This window comes from Artibeus jamaicensis, unplaced genomic scaffold, assembly GCF_021234435.1.
Source record: "Artibeus jamaicensis isolate MK-2021 breed Jamaican fruit bat unplaced genomic scaffold, CSHL_Jam_final scaffold_1019, whole genome shotgun sequence".
Lineage (NCBI taxonomy): Eukaryota > Metazoa > Chordata > Mammalia > Chiroptera > Phyllostomidae > Artibeus > Artibeus jamaicensis.
In genome coordinates, this window is record NW_026522025.1 from 6687576 (window position 1) to 6704168 (window position 16593).

Genomic DNA, 16593 nt, shown 5'->3' on the forward strand with positions numbered 1-16593 from the left:
TGGAGAATCAAAAATCTCTGTACATCAAAGAACTTTCCAGGTTGCTGAATGATTATGAAGACAATAGAATTAAGAAAATAGCCCCTGGCTGTTGTGGCTCAGTGGACTGAGTGCCAGCCTGCAAACCAGAGGGCTGCCAGTTCAATTCCCAGTGTAGGGCACCTGCCTGGGTTGTGGTCTGGGTCCCCAGTAGGGGGCGTTCAAGAAGCAACCACACAGTGATTTCCCTCTCTCCCTCCCTTCCCCTCTAAAAATAAATAAAATCTTAAAAAAAATAATAAAAGTGCAAGATGCCACAAAATACATGCAAAGACTTTGGGACATGAAGGTGCATAACCATACAGCAGAGGCTGATTACGGGCTCTTTCTGCCTTCTCCTTCCACTCTACACATGGGGGTTGGTGCTCCACCATAGTATTTTTAGGTGTTGATGGAGGGGAACAGGCCAAGCAAGTCTGGAGAAATTTACTCAGAAGTCTAACCACCTCTATCTTCTTTGTTCCGTCCGAGATTACAGTCTCTGCCATGCTTTAGGCCACGACCGCTTTACACCGGAAATATCACCTTCCTCCTGTCTTTCCTTCTGTGTATGCACCTGTACACCTGCCTCCAGTCATCCTCCTAAAATTTAACTGACATGTCACTCTCTCACTTAAAACCTTCTAATCTCTCTCTACTGCCTACAGGAGAGTCATATTCCCATGGTGGGAATGCCTTACGAGGTGGGCTATCATACCTGTGAGTTTACACCTGCCATGTCCTTCCCCAGCTTCTCTGAAAACATCATCTTTGATTAATAAAGGGATAATGACAGGATTGTACTAATATCAAAAGCGTTTCTTATTGGTAGAATATGTTTCAATAGAGACCATTCAGAAAGGAATCAAGAGTACTTGAAAACTGAGATGTCAATTTAGGTGTAATGATACCTTCAATCTGCATTTTAAAATTTAACACATTTTCAAATTTACCCAGTTGAGAATAAAAGTAAAGGATCAGTTTGTCACAAGAATTAAAAAAGCGCCAGAAAATTCTTTTCTAAAAAGACGTGTATAGACATTAAAATACTAAAAAGCCTTTTTTGAGGGGTGGAGGGTGGGCAGTAAAAATTTCTATTATTTCCTCTCTTGGAATTCTGCTGTGCTCTGTTATGCAAAGGTGTGAAGTTCAAGGTGGGAAGTGCTTTCTGGTCTGTGAATACATCTTTCCAATTTGGAAAAAATAAATTACATCAAGTCTAAACCGAAAGAAAGTAAACTTAAAGGAAGGGTCATTGTATGCCATCTCTGCATTTAAATTTTGTATAAACTGATGTCTTATTTCTTTGGGGGTGGCCCTGCAGGACCTTCCTAGACAGGTTTCCCAAAGCAGGGAAGCCACGCAGTATTCCCATCCTAATGACTTTTTTAGACGAGGATTTCCCGAAGACACTGGGTAAACCTCAGATCTGCCCCACCTCCTAGCGAATGAGGGGAAGACTGGAGCGCTGAGCACCAAGAAACATCGGAGACAGCAAAAAATCACCTCCCTGACAGCCAGCCGGGAGCTTGAACCACAGGAATGAAGGTTAGATTTTGAATTGACGAAACACTGTTTTGAAATTCTAACACTAACATAGACATAAATAAAATTATATTGTATTTTAGGGAAATCAGTCTTACTGTATGACACCTAGTTTATTTAAGTTCAGATTGGTGCATTGTTTAAGATTTGTCTTATGGAGGGGAAGTTCTCTGAACCTGAAAGAAGACTGAAAATGTTTCATTGTCTGACTAGGGCTGGTATGAAATCTTTCCTTACTCCCTGTTCACCAAAAGCAGGGATGATGATGATGAAGACAAATGTGTGTGGTTCTTTGTACTTTCATATTCTGTGTCTCTCCTAGTCCTCTCAGCTGTACTATAGTTGAGATGCGAATATTTTCATTTTGTAGATGAAGAACCTGGAAATCAGACTTCCTGACTTGCCTCAGTTGACGCAGCCAGTGCGCGGTAATGTAGGTTCCCCTGTGTACTCACCGTTCTGACTCTTCAGCGCCTTTTTTCCCCTTTGGTTTAAAAAGCTTGGGCTTCCAAATTTTTACTTTATCTTCATCTCTGAGGAGAAAAGTAGTTTTGATCCAGTAAATTAAGATTGAACTAAACCAGTTGTGAAAACCATCGGTACTCCCTGGGCAATTATGTTTTGCTAAATAAATACATAAATAAATAAATAAATAAATAAATAAATAAATAAATAAAAGTCATCTAGAAGTATATTTTGATAATCTATGACAAGGCCAGAGAGTAAATACTTTAGGCTCCGGAAGGCATAACATCCCTGTGGTGACCACTGAACTCTGCTCCCGTGACTGTGTTTACAAAGAGAAGTGGCTGCTATGTTTCGCCCACAGACCATAGATGGCTGACCCCGATCCGTGAGGATCTGAGTTTGAAACCAGAAGCAAGAGATCAGCCCGCTTATCATCCCACTTCCTCTCCTTTCTGAGCCTCAGTTTCTTTGCCTCTAGAATCTGAATAATAATACTAACCTCCACCAGGAAAAAAACTAATCCAACTAGTGTTTGGCATTAGTAGGAAAGGATTCATGGAGGGGTGAAGGTATTAGAAAGAACTAATACTTTTTGAGCCCCTATGTGGCAAGTTGTATGCTCTTACATATGTTACCTGATTTTTCACAGTATCCTTTAAAGTGGTCATTCATACAGTTTTACAAAGAGGGAAATAGATAAGCAGAGAACCATCATGGTCACAGAGACAGTGGCTTTGAACCTCCAGGTGCCTTTGACCCTGAAGACTGTGGTCTTTTACCATACCTGCTGCTCCAAAGGGTTTTTTTGTTTGTTTGTTGTTTCGGTCCATCATCAATATGAGCAAAACAGGACCCTACTCCATAGAGCATCTGTTTGTCCCCAGTGTCTGCATGTCTGAACTCTTCATCGGGTAAATTAGAACCACAGGATATTATGTCACAGGGATTTTTGAGATTTTCAGAGATGGTGTGTTACCATTCCCTCCAGATTATGACCACAACCGCCCAATGGTACGTCAGGAACACAGCGTTTGACCAGCATGGAAGATGCAGCCTAGGGAAGTCTTTCAAGAAGCCTTCCAGGGCTTGTCGAAGGATTTGCAGTCTCTCTGTCTTTTTTTACGTCTGTTGCCTTGGGAGCCTATAACATGGGGCTCAGCAGTGACTGGTTTGCTAACTGTCCACTGGCCACTCATTTCCTCTCCCCACTGTAGGTTCCCAGAAGATGGGAGCCAACCACATACTCCAGTGCATCCAATGGGCTCTGCTCTGTGCTGGGCACACAGTGAGTGTGCGGTGTGAACTTGTCCCTGGACTTGACTGGAAGCAGTGCAGCTGTGAGGGCTGAGAATGGGCAAGGCGGATGCCTACTTAAAAGCTTATTTTCTTTACTGATTTGAGAGCAGCACATTCTGAGTATCTAAAAACTGGAAGCAGAAGTAGAAAACAAAGTAAGCATGATCTGAGCTCTCCAGGACATCTGAGTCTCCTAAATATTCCCAAGCCTCTTAAAATGGGATTGAGATCATATTATACCTACGAGTTTTCATTCTGGTATTTCTGCAAGCATTTCTCTATGTTACTGAAAACTACTTAGGATGTATTTAGCATATATCTTCATGCTTCTGCTGAGTAGTATACTATAATATTCTTATCAAATTATTGGAAATGTGGGTAGTTTTAAATATCTCATTTTTTTATAAATAACCTTGAGGCAGATATTTCTGCACACAATTTTTTCATGTTTCCTTTATTTTAATTTTTTTACTAGAGTTAGTTTGTTTGAGGTAAAATTACTGCATTAAGGATTTGCACATTTTAGATATGCATTGCCAAATTATTCTTTCAGAAAGATTGTATCTTACCAATTCATACCCATGCTGACCATGTGAATATTATGGTCGAGTTTTTGCCTCTTTGCCAACTTATTTTTGCTTTCTAGGGACCTAGAGGCCTTAATGAACTTGGCAGGCTTCGGATTGTTGCCATCATGCAGGTTAAGAAACTGAGGTTCAGATAAGTGAGGTGATGTGCTATAGGTCCCACTGGTGCCAGGCTGTAGAAGCTGTTCCAGTGTCCTTTTCAAGATCCCCCTCTTCCTTCTCTTGCTGACTCACCGGGGATAGTCTAACGAACAGGAGGAAATGAAACATAAGACAGAGGTCTGGATTATCTAGCCACAACTCAGTCCAGAGCAGGTTGGGCTACTCTTCAGTCCAATATCCACCCAGACATGATGCGCACACTAGCCAGGCTTATAGGAACTCAAATGCCATCTTCCCTCTCTCTTCTCCTTCCAAATTGTTACTTCCCGTCAATGTTCTATCTGCTACAAATGCCATTAATAGTTGGTGTACTTGAAGCCAAACCGAAGGTTTACTCTCTCACATGAAAATCAGTCAGACTCTGACAGGCTGAGTGATTTGATAAACATCATTTGTCCAGGAAACATTCCTCACGTGCCCACCACATCTCAAGTGCTGCATCAGGAGCCGGATAATGGGGATAAAGAAGATACGGTTTCTCCCGAGGAATTCACAATTCAGTAGCATCCATTTAAGTTCTCTGGAATAACTTTGCCTTCATTTCTTTTACCAGCCTAGAACGCATTTCGATCATCTTTCACCTGAGAGATTGTAATGATAGTCCAACATATGTTCCACTTCCGACTTTCTTCATTCTGTGAGAGGGTAGGATTACTCTTCGGGCAGTGGAGCTCTGATTACATTGTACCCTTGCTCAGAGTTCTGTACTTTTTCCTTCGGCAGTAGAGGGCAGAAGAATATTCTGAAAGGGCCCTCCAAATTCAAAACTACTAGATCATGGGTGAAAGTTTTTGGTCTCGTTTTTATCTTAACAAATTGCTACACTTTACACATAGAGTAAGTACTATGCATGGTATAGTCCTCATGGTATAGCCCTAACAGTCCTCACCAAATCAGGTGAAACCAGGCAGTGCACTCAGCAGTCTGCAAGCGCAAGACAGGTGTGTACTGAGGAAAATGTTCGTATCAGCACCACAGTATTGCACAAGATTGACATTAGGTCAAGGACAAGGTAGGAGATAAGAAATTGCTATGCTGGAGTTTTAAAAAGCCAAATTCAGCTCTATGCTTTTTATATTAGAGAGAGAGAGAAAGAGAATGCAAACATGAGAAACAGAAAATTAAAGGATTAAAAATGTATACTAGGGAAATAGTAACTAAAAGATCAGTAGGTATACAGTATCAGGAAAATTACACTGTAAGACAATGAGAATCAGCAGGATACAGAGCACGGTGTATAGGAGGTAAGAGGAAGGACTGAGCATCCAACACGTGGGTTTGAATCCTTGGTCCAACACCAGCTGCGTGAGCTTCAGCACATAACTTAACCTCTGTGCTTCAATCTCTCTTCTATACAGTCTGTGTCATAACAGTATTTACCTCACAGGATTGTTGTGAGATTGAATGAGTTAATACATATTAAACACACAAAACAGTGACTGACATGTAGTAAGAGCTATATAAGTATTTTTGTTAATAGTATTGTCAAGGTACTAATAAAAACTATTTTCCCAGACCACAATGCACTTCAGCTGGAAACGACACTGGACTGGAATAGACAGCATGGAAATCTTCAGATTCTGGGAATGGGTATGACCCAGGTGGCACTGCAGATTGGTGGGGGAAATAGGGACCACTTAATCATGCTAGGGCATTTATTCACGTGGAAGAACATTTAGTCAGGTCTCTACTTCCCTATGCAGAGGAAAAGTCATTCCAGATAGATCTAAGGTTTAAGTATAAAACACGAAACTAACAGTTTTAGAAGAAACTATGGCAGAACAGCACGTGATCTTGGGATAAGGAGTTCTTTAAAAGATAAAGCAACAATCATAAAGAATAAATCGACAAATTCAAATACATTAAAATTCAGAATTTCTGTTTATCAGAAGCAATGAGCTTTCCCAAACACCTGTTTTCTGTTTACACAGTTGTCTCCTGTTTGTCAAAATTGTTACCTAACCTTCCTGTTTCAGCTTGGCACAAAAACTTCCTTCACCCCCTAAGCAATGGAAATGGCTCCTTTGTCCTAGCTCCCAGATTACTTTGCTCATTTTTTAGGTCCCTTGTTAACTGAATTAACTAACTATGTTTTGGTATAAGGTCACATGATACAGTCCCTACCTTGGCGAGTTTCCATTTAAAGGAGGAGAAAAGAAAGAAGATCACTATGACTATGAGAAAAGTGTTCTGATAAGAAAGGGGTATCTAACCCAAGTATATAAGGTCAGAGAGCACTTCCTGGGGAAAGTAAAATCTGAATTCAGTTGTAAAGAATGAGATATAAAATAGCTAACCAGGCAAAAACCATGGCAAAGTGTTACAGGTAGAACCAGTCTATTTTCCTTAAATTCTCACCTCCCGGTAAGGGCCTCCTCAACTATCGACTCTGAAATGACTGTTGGCCCTCTCCCAACACAAACGCCTTATGTCCACTCTCTTTCAAAGTATCCAAACAACCACGTTCCAATGTGAAATTATGGATTTATTTTTTATTAACTTATTTGTCTCCAATCAGACAGGAATAGAAGTCCTATCTGTTTTCACTGCTGTGTATCCACATCTAGCAGAGTGCCTGGGACATAGCGCATGCTCATTAAATATTTGTGGAATGAATCGGTGACGTTGGCACAAACGTGAAGCTTTAGAAATGCTGGATAGCTTGTTGAGTTCCAGGAACTCCTAGTAGTAAAGTAGGGCCGAAACACTGGAGTGGTGCATGGGTGGGAAGTACAGGTGAGGCCGAGACTTTGTCAGGGGCTGGATCGCTGATGAATTTTATGTCTTCCTAAACAGTTTGGATTTCATTCTGAGAGAGACTGGCAACCACTAAATATTTTTAAGCTGGGGAGGATTGGTTTTGTGACATGATCACATTTGCACTTGAGAAAGTCTGAGAAATAAACTGAAGCAGTGGGGAGATGCATTCAGAAGGTTGCTGCGACAATCCAGCTGAGAAACAAGGAGGGCCTGCATGGTGGCTGTGCAGGGCGGATGGGGAAGCGGCAGTGTTCTGAGGGTTAGTGGAACAGAAGAGGGTGCCGGGCAGGAGAGGAGGCAGCTTGGACTATGCCTAGGGTTTGGGTTTCAGCAACAGTGTGCTCACTGGAAAAGTTAGAAGAAAGAGGCCATATTTGGATGACAAGGGTTGAGGTTACGAGTTATTAGGAATTCCGAGTTTCAAAGAGAGCTAGCTGGCAGGCTTATTGGAGTGGAGAAGAGAAATCCAATCTCAAAATGTAAATTTTGATATTGCCATAATGATTACTAATAAAGCCTTAGATGTGGAAGAGAGCATTTAAGAACACATGAAGAATAGAAGAGAACTCACATAGGAAATCTGAGAAGCATAATTTTGAGAGAGTTGCATGGTAGAATTAGAACCCACACAATACACACACACAACAAAAAACAAACAGGACGAGTGACAGCCAGAGATGAGAAATAAGCAACAATGATAATATGGAAACCTGGGGAAAAGTCAGTTGTTTTTTTAAGGTTGGCATTGTCAACAGTGTAAGCTTTATAGTGAAGCCAAGAGAATTGAGCACTTAAAAGCACATACTGGACTTGACAGAGAAGTTATTAGTGACCTTACAAAGAACGAGTTCACTAGTGTGATAGGAACAGAAGCTCACAGTCAGGGAGCTGGGGAAGAGGAGCAGGCCCTTTTTCAGCCACTTAATGGAGAGGGAAAGGACAGATAAGTAGCTAGGGAGGGGCAATCAAGTTCTGGGATGCTTTTCTACTTGATAGACTATAGCTCTTTAGTCTCTGAGAACAAAGGTGTTGTCAGGGAGTGTTTGCTGTCTTCCATGTTGCCTTGTCCACAGGAGAGTATTAAATCAGGGTTTGTTGTATTGAAATAAGTTTCAAGTCTCCAAATTCGAAGATAAGAAAAAGATTTTAGAACTCCAGTGACTTTTGAATCACCTGTCACTGTTAGATCATCTATGTTTCTTTATTGTTTTCCCTTCTTGGTGGGGGGATAGAACAAGCTGACTTTCCGTCCAGACTCCAAGCATCGGAAGATGACCCTCTAATATTTAACAAAACACCAGGAAATGGATAAAATAACAGGGGTAAAAAAAAGGTAAATTGACTTACTTTGACTCTTTTTCACTTATGTTCACATCATGATGGATGATAACTTCCTGAGACCTAAGTTCTAGAGTCAAGATGGGATCAAAATAGTCCATTAGTAGGTGGTTTATACAATCCCTGGTTTCTCAACTCACACACAACTGCCTAATTGTCCAGGTGTCTCCCAAAGCCTATTTTATCAAAATCTGATCGTAGACTACAGATAGGCTGAAAGGATCAAAGAAGGAAAAGGTTCTCATTTGGGAAGAAATTCAACTGAGGAGCATCCTGATATCTCAAGCACACACACACGCACACTCACATACATACATGTTTATAGCGATTTGATTTCCAGAACTATGAGCTGCCAAAAGGGTCAGTTTAACTAGGTTTCCATCCTCCTAGACCTGGACAGAGATGTTATACTGCTAGAATAATAAAAGGTTTTTTTCTTAATTCCTAAGGGGGGAAAACAGTTTAACAGGATATTAATGTTGATTTTCCCCCCATGATTTTTGTTTGAAATTATTGGCAACTGCTACTTTATAATAATTTTGTATTAAGTTGAATCTGACTTAATACTTAACTATAACTAGACATGTTCATTTTGGGATATTCGCATTCCTTGGTGCTCTGCATAGAAATTTATAATGTTGAAGTGATTCGCCACCTGAGTTTGAGACCTTCTGGCCTAATTATTCATAGTTAACATTCAATTATTCATAAATTTGAATGGGGTACAATGCATGCCTATTCTAAGCTGGCTTTATTTGAAAAACATAGATCCAGAATATTTGGGGAGGCTTGTAGTTTTGCCAGGCTCATAAAACCATTTGTTATCTCATCCAACAAACTCGTATTTATGGAATACAATCTGTATTTGAATTGCCAAGTTAGACTGAAACTGAAGTAGCCACCACGGCTAGAGCCCACGAAAACCAACAAACAACAGCAGAAGTGACCCTCTTTTACTGACGGCTTCAGTTTCCTGGACGTGTGTTGAGAGCACACCATGTGTTAGGCTCTGAGCTAACTTGTGCACTATTGTGTCTATAGCAAAGCAAACAACACTGCAGTGACCCATCCTCGATTCATTAATGTGTGTACTGCACTGCATGCAATTGTGCTCAACTTATCACATCTTAATCAGGGTGATATGGCTATCAAATCCCCCAAGAGGCGGTGTGGTACAAATGTGTGAGCTTCGTAATCGAAGAGACTTGGGTACAAGTCCCAGATCCCTGAAGTCCGGAGGTGGCTCTTGGTGCCTCCCTGAAAGACTCAGGAACATCATTTTTTCTGGGAGTTTAAGAGGCCTGGTATAGTATAGGCACTCAAGAAACGTTACTCAGTACTTGAACAACAATTATAAATAGATAGATATATAGATAGATAGATAGATGATAGATAGATAGATAGAGAGATAGATAGATAGATAGATAGATAGAACTTCAAAATAAAAAAAAGAAATGTTACTCGTCTTCCCCAAAGTCATTGCTACTTTGTGTACAATTGGTTCATTGACTGGATGTATTGATTTTTCATTGCATGTGGAATGTGGGAAGGACAAGGGCTCCTCTCTCCCTGCCCCTGAATGTGCCGACGCTGAGTAGTCGGTGCCAGCAGTAAGTGAATGTCACTTACCTAAATTGGGCAGCGAAATGGAAAATGCACTGTTGATTGACAAAAGACACAACAGGGTTAGGAAAGAAAGCCATGTTCGGAATAACAGGTTGATGACTAGGTTTCTTGATACAGCTGCTTCCAGTCAAAGAGGTGAAGCACATCTTTCCTGCATCTTGTTCTGCCCATCCCCCACCTCCCTTTAAATGGGCTTATTCCTCCCAGGTGACCACTTATGCCCCCTTTCCTAACCAGACAGCCCCAGGCCACCCCCCAGCCCTGCCCTTCTCCATCCACAGAATTCTATTTCCACACTCTAACTTTCCAAGATGTCAATCAGGCACATACAGTGTGATACGAGTATGGTGAGAGTGGACAACCCTCTGGGGACACTGGACCCTGCCTGTCTATGTGCAGAAGCCAAGGGGGTGAGGGGAGAATTCCAGACCAGGTACAACTGGAAGATAGTAAATTGCTAAGAGGAGAGGACACTGTGTGATTCTCCTTAAATCTCATCATTAAGATGACATGAAAGGAAATATGATATAATAGAAAAAAATGCCCATGTATTTTAAAGCAATGAAGTTCAGCCCTACAGGTATTTTGAGGACACTCACCATGGACCAGGCCCATGTGTTGCTAGGTATGCAACACAGTTAGACAGAGTTTCTGTCCTGGGATTTAGTGAGGGAGACCAAAGTAAATTAATATAGCACTCAGAGCGGGGGAAAGCATAATAAAGGAATGTCCAAAAAACAGCACTTTTGGGAAAATCAGCTAACCTTTATGCATGCCTCAGTTTCTTCATTTCTCAAGTGCATCCCGTCACCTATCCGAGAGAGCTACTTTCCTCTCAGATGAGCATGTGGAAGGGAATGTGCCTGGGACACAGCTGATGCACAGCGCTGCTCCCTGCCCGAGTGCCTGTAAACCCGCCGGATGCTGTCAGCATCAAGATGTGCAGGGTGCAGCAGAAGTCAGAGAGAGCGTTCTCACCTGTGTCCAATGTATAAGGGACTGTAGGCGTCTTGTTAACAACTTTTATCAGAAGCACCTAACCTGCTAAGACCAGGCAGGAGCTGCTGTTAGGTCTCACCGACCACTGGAGCTAAGTGCTCTCTTCTTCCGTGGCCAGGACTACAATTTATAAACCCTATAGTCTGTTGGATCTGTTGGTTGATCTATACCCAACAGACAATTAGACGTAAAGCTGCATAATTTGAAGTTTTATAATGGAAAAGAACTTCAAGGTAGAACAACATAATTCCATGTTAGTAGTACATGTAGTGACCCTGGGTAAATTACTTTACCATCTCCTGCTCTCACAAACTATAGGTCTGTACATGTATCTATATACCTGTATCTATGGGTTAGGCAGAGAAGTGCCTTCAGAGATTACCAGGCCCCCTTTCACTGTTTGCAACAGGAAATGAGCTCTACAGGTACAAAACGGAAGCCAATTGCCCACAGTTACATACTGAATAAATGGGAGATCCAGAACCAGAAGCCAGACGTTAGGCCTCCATCTCTTGCTATTACCAGTAAAAATGTAACCTTCCAAACATTGGTCATTAGCTGGGGTGATCTTGGGGGTTCTTTCCAGGTGTAAGACTTTGAGATACATGGACCATTCAGCTGAAAATTGCATCTTCCCTCTCCACACACTGCATTTCTCAAGAGAGGCAAATTAGAATGTAGACAAATAAAAATCACTGGAGCTTGTTGGAATAAGAAAGCATAAAAGGATGTAATTAATAATATAATGCTTAGAGATAATAGGAATATATGCCAAGGATGATAAGGTCAGTTTCCTTTCTGGACTTTGCTGAAGACTTTCCCTCTACCCTTGTTTACAACCTTTTCTCACTGGTCTTCTCAAAACAGACTTCATTATTTTTTTTATTAGCATCTGTGGTGTGGTTCACTCAAGGATTGGCAAGAAGGAGGGAGGTGATAGCCAGGGCCTTCAGCTTTCCTTTCTGATATCTGCCCTCACTGTGTCTGAGAACAGGATGGAGACCATCAAACTGTGTAACTACCAGGCCAGCACTATTAATTCTCTCCTGGAAACACAAATAAAAAGGGACTTTTTACCTTACATTTTCTTTCAACTTGGTCGTCTTCATTTTAAATCTATCCTTTTCTTTCTTGAAGAATCTCTGCAGTCTCTTAAGTGCCTTTCCATCTAAACTAAGAGGAATCAGAGAATATAAAGACAGCGTTTGAGAGAGTACTACAAACGGCAGGCATAGTCGAAAGGATCAAGGGCTTTGGTGTCATTTCTAAAACACCCCACTCGAGGAAGAGCAGGAAAATGCCTTATCAACACTTCTCTGCTCTTCTTTGTTTTGGTGCCCATATGAAGTAGCACGAACCAGTCAGCCACAGAAGGAGCTATTACACATCAGTGCAAACTTTCATTGATGATGAATGGTCTCTATTTTGCAATCTGTAGAGGAAAGTCTTCCTTTCAGAGAGGATGACTCGTGGAGGCAGAGTTTACAAATGATACTAGAAATAAATTATAGGACTTCTTGACTCCTAAAATTCACGTCACTGATTTTTAATTTTCTGAATGATATCATACAACAATGGTGGTACACTGACTGCCCAGCTGATGAATAAGATCTTTCCAAATGTGCTCTTGGGTTTCAGGGGGTAGGTAGGGAGAGGGAATGAAGCATCCACACCCTCCCACCCAGCACTGATCCCCCCTTTTTTCTTTCAACCCTTATATACTTCTTGCTTTTGACCATGGCTGTTTTCTCTTCCATAACATGCCCCTAATAACTAAACTTGACAAATAATACCCACTTGAATAAATATTCTTGACAACCATTGATTTCTTCCTGGGAAAGTACTATAGAATTGAAGCAAGTTTTATTGACAATTACTTCTTTCTCACTTATCTTCTAATGCAATATCAAAGTCCTCTACTCTGGGAGATGGACATTTTCTCAGAAGTGAAAGCAATGTGATTTGAAGTTTATGCCATGTGCCTGTACATAATTACGAGTATTCCATGTACCACAATGTTGTATTACCATAGCTTACCTGCACTCTCTGGGCAAGTCCTCCCTAAAGAAGGTGGGGGCAGGGAAGGGAGTCACTTCTTACAGTGATTTTCCTGGATAGACTAATAGGAGATATCATTAGCCAGGAAGCCAAGAAAGAGAGAAACTCACTCTATCTTGGTGGAGTTGCTCTTTGTTTTGTATACATCTTCATACATTTCTTTACTATTTTCTTCTGAAATTAAAAAAAAATTCACCCATTAATTGACAGTGGTTCTGGTTCATATTTAACAAAAAATTATTGGATACCTACTAGGTGCTAGAGTATTTTGACCTTTCTTTTGTTTGTTAAATAGTTTTTATGGAAGCATTCATGTTTTTGTAAGTATATGGTAAAAGTACTTAAACCTCTGGAATAGTATGTGCAAACAAAAATTAATATTTGCTTCCACCCCCAAGTCACAGTGGGACTGATTTAGTAAATGAAAGTTGGTTTATTAGCAGATTGCTTCCTTCTACCCTCCCCTTTTGCACGTTTAGTATGTAGCGATCAGAGTCCACTAAACATCATTGGGTTGAATTCTACAGAAATAATGGAGAACAAATACATCTTGAACGGTATTTCCCTTCAGAGCAGAGGCTTAGCCTACCCCAATGCATGGGCTTAATAAACACAGATACATTTTGAGTCCCCCAGACCACAGAGAGTCTTCATGTTCACAACCTGACTGATACACCTTGAATGTAGAAGAGTCACTTCACTTTCCTGTGCCTCATTTTCCATTTCAAAATGAGGGTACTGTGTTTAATGATCTCTAAGATGGTTTCTCCCTCTAAAATTCGGACATTTTTAAGAAGGACAAATGCAACCGAAGTAGCATTTGATTATCCCTCCTCCATTATTTTTTCATCCATTCATTCAACAAATATTTTAACAATGTATTGGATGTACCTGGCATTATGCTGGGGGAGGCTAAGGAAAATGGTAAACGTAAAGGAGGTAACCATCTCAGGGGGAAGACAGTCACTACGCAAAGAATCACGTAAATATAAAACTGTACCTCTGAGAAGTGCTGTGAAAAAGAGAGCCATGTTACCTGAGATTATACATCAAGGAGAGTCTTCCCTGGAATAATGATTGAGCCGACATCAGAAGAAAGGTTAAGAGTCACTTAGGCAAAGGGGTACAGGAAGGAGATAAAATACCAGAAAGAGGGAGCAGCATGGGCTCACACCCTGCAGCAGGAGCTTGGTGGGTGCCCAGCAGGTCGGAGGCACTGAAGAGGCACGGTGGATCTCACAGGTGGAGACTGAGCGCAGAGAGCAGGCCGCAGAGGCAGGCAGGTGCCAACCTCCCCTCCCAAGGCCTGTAGACCATGTAACGTGGGCCGTACAAGTGTTGGGAAGCCCTGTAAGTGTTTTAAGTAAAAGCATTCCTGTAATCAGACTTCCACTGGGAACAGATCAGGAAGGAAGCAGTTTCACAGTGAAGCTGCTTTTTTTGCCCCCAGAGCCCCATTACCAGCATCTTCACCTTCACCTGTCGAAATGTATTTACTAACACAGGCCTCAGGCCGCTTCCCTTGGCTTCCCGTCACCCCGCACCATTGGTAATATTGAAAATATGTGCAAGCAAAAGACAGTTTATCATTAATCAGCCACAGCTGCAGTTCCTACTGGCAGTTTCAGAAACATCTTCCTATACTTACCACTATCGGAGACAAATGAGCTCGAGAAGTCTGACCTTGATCTATGGGGAGAAAGGAAACAAAGACCATGAATCGGTCCCGCTGTGCCTTTAAAGTCTCACCCCACAGCTGAGGGGCTGGAATGAACTTACCCCTTTCTCCCAGGGTACTCAACATCATCATAGGTCTCTTCTGAGGTGGAACTGGGCTTAAAGGGCCTTTGGCCTGGTGTTCCTGCAGTCACCTCCAAGGCCTCCACGTACCCACCTGCCGGGAAAGCAGAGACAGCCTCTGAAGAGAAAGCACTATCATGAACGCATTCACACACACCATGGTGACAGAGGCAAGAACAGGAAAAGGCAGGGTACATGGGCTGAAACTGGTTTATAACCTTGGTCTCCACGATCCTTTGGCAAACCACTTCCCCTAGCAGAGGCTCTGTTATGACTCAGAAGCTGGGATAATGATGCATAACACCTGCTCTTCCATGACTGTGGCGAGAATTAACACCTGTTTATGAAAGGGGCTAGTTACCCAGAGAGCCAGCAACTCCTCTCTCTTCTTAAATGGCTCTTCCTCTAACCCTGACCTCAAACGCTGGAGTCCTCTAGGGCACAGCCCTGGGGCTTCTCTCTCTACCTAGATGACCTTACCCAGTTCTGTACATTTTTTTCTTAAAGAAAAATGTGTTGGACAAGGTGATTGAATATGTGTCAACATTTAATATTCATTAACCCTGGAATCAGCCAGGAGATTGTTCACCCAGGGGAAAATGTGGAGGGTTGTCTGCACAGGTAGCTAGGCTGTGAAAGGCAGGGACTGGTTTATGTCACAGAACTGTAATTTTGTTGTAACTGTAAAAAGGTGACAAAATTGTCACCTTTTTATCTGTTGGCATAATTAATGGTTAGATTGTGGGTGTTTCAGAACCATTTTGAGACATGAACTAGTAATCAGAAATAAGTAGTAATATATCTGCAAAGTTAACAATAAGCAAATTGAGTTATGTCCATTAATGAAATGAACCACGGAACAAGGTTCTTCCCTCCAACGTGAAGTCAATCAGCATCTAGCCCCAAGTTGTGTCAGTGAAGGTCAGCTCCAAAGGCAGGAGGCCCTGCTTTTTACTTAAGAAGACATCAGTAAACTTTTCCCACACAAAACAAAGATGCTGAACACAAAGTTGCTTAATTCTTAGTTTGGGACAATTTTTTTCTTTCTTAATCCTTCCTTTTGGCAAATACAGACGTAGAAGTTTATGATTTCATTTTACAAGCACAGACAACTCCACAGCTGACAGCTCTCACTTGGACATCTCCGATGAAGTCTAGATACTCCGTCAGCCTTCACACCATTTCCATTTGCTTGTCTAAACATACTGTGTTCCAAAGCAAACTCAGATTTCTCTCTGCAAATTTGCTCTGCCTGAAATTTGCTTAACTCAGTAAGAAGTGGCAACTCTGTCCTTTTGGTTGCATCCTGTCTCACATCCTGCCTCCGACCCACGGCTCCACTCTCAAGTTACATCCCCAATCCAAACACACCTCACCAACCCTACTGCGGCCCCCTCTTCCATGCTACTGTGGTCTGTCAGCTAAATTATTGCAGCAAACTCCTAACGGGTCCCCTCATTTATCCCACATTCTATTTTCAAGACAGCAGCCAGGACGATTTTTTAAAATGCAAGTAAGATCATTCCATGCTTATGCTCAGAACCTTTCATTGGTTTTTCAAATCTCATTTAGAGTAAATACCACAGTTCTTGCAATGGTCTACAAATACTCCTGCACCATCTGCCCCGCACTATCCCTGACCTCATCTCCAGCTGTACTGTCCTTCAGTCACTCTGCTCTCCTCACACTGGCCTCCTCGCTGTTCCTCCAACACAGCTGGTAGGTTCCTGCCTCGGGATATTCCACTTCTCTTCCCCTCATTTCAGAACATCCTTCCCCGAGGTGCACCTAGGGCCCACTCCCACGTCTGGTTGTGCCTCCTTATGTATAAGGTCTCTGAGGCCATCCATGAGCACTTTAAAACTGCAGCTGCTAATGCCTCCACCAGCCTCCCTAATTCTCTTTCCTTTACTTTTTCCACATCACATTCCTACCA

The 16593-nt window shown here is 41.8% G+C and overlaps 1 protein-coding gene across 2 annotated transcripts in view; it reads right to left on the reverse strand.

Moving 5' to 3' along the window:
- The window catches only part of FYB2 (FYN binding protein 2), a 105472-nt gene that overhangs the window by 6614 nt on the left and 82265 nt on the right, over positions 1-16593 (reverse strand). For both annotated transcript variants that reach the window (XM_053655466.1, XM_053655465.1), the window contains exons 10-16: positions 14637-14751; positions 14506-14546; positions 12968-13031; positions 11877-11972; positions 9804-9832; positions 8184-8244; positions 2019-2096 (exon numbers count right to left, since the gene is read on the reverse strand). In XM_053655466.1, the coding sequence (XP_053511441.1) occupies positions 2019-2096; positions 8184-8244; positions 9804-9832; positions 11877-11972; positions 12968-13031; positions 14506-14546; positions 14637-14751 (484 nt within the window). The remainder of the gene's footprint in view (positions 1-2018; positions 2097-8183; positions 8245-9803; positions 9833-11876; positions 11973-12967; positions 13032-14505; positions 14547-14636; positions 14752-16593) is intronic.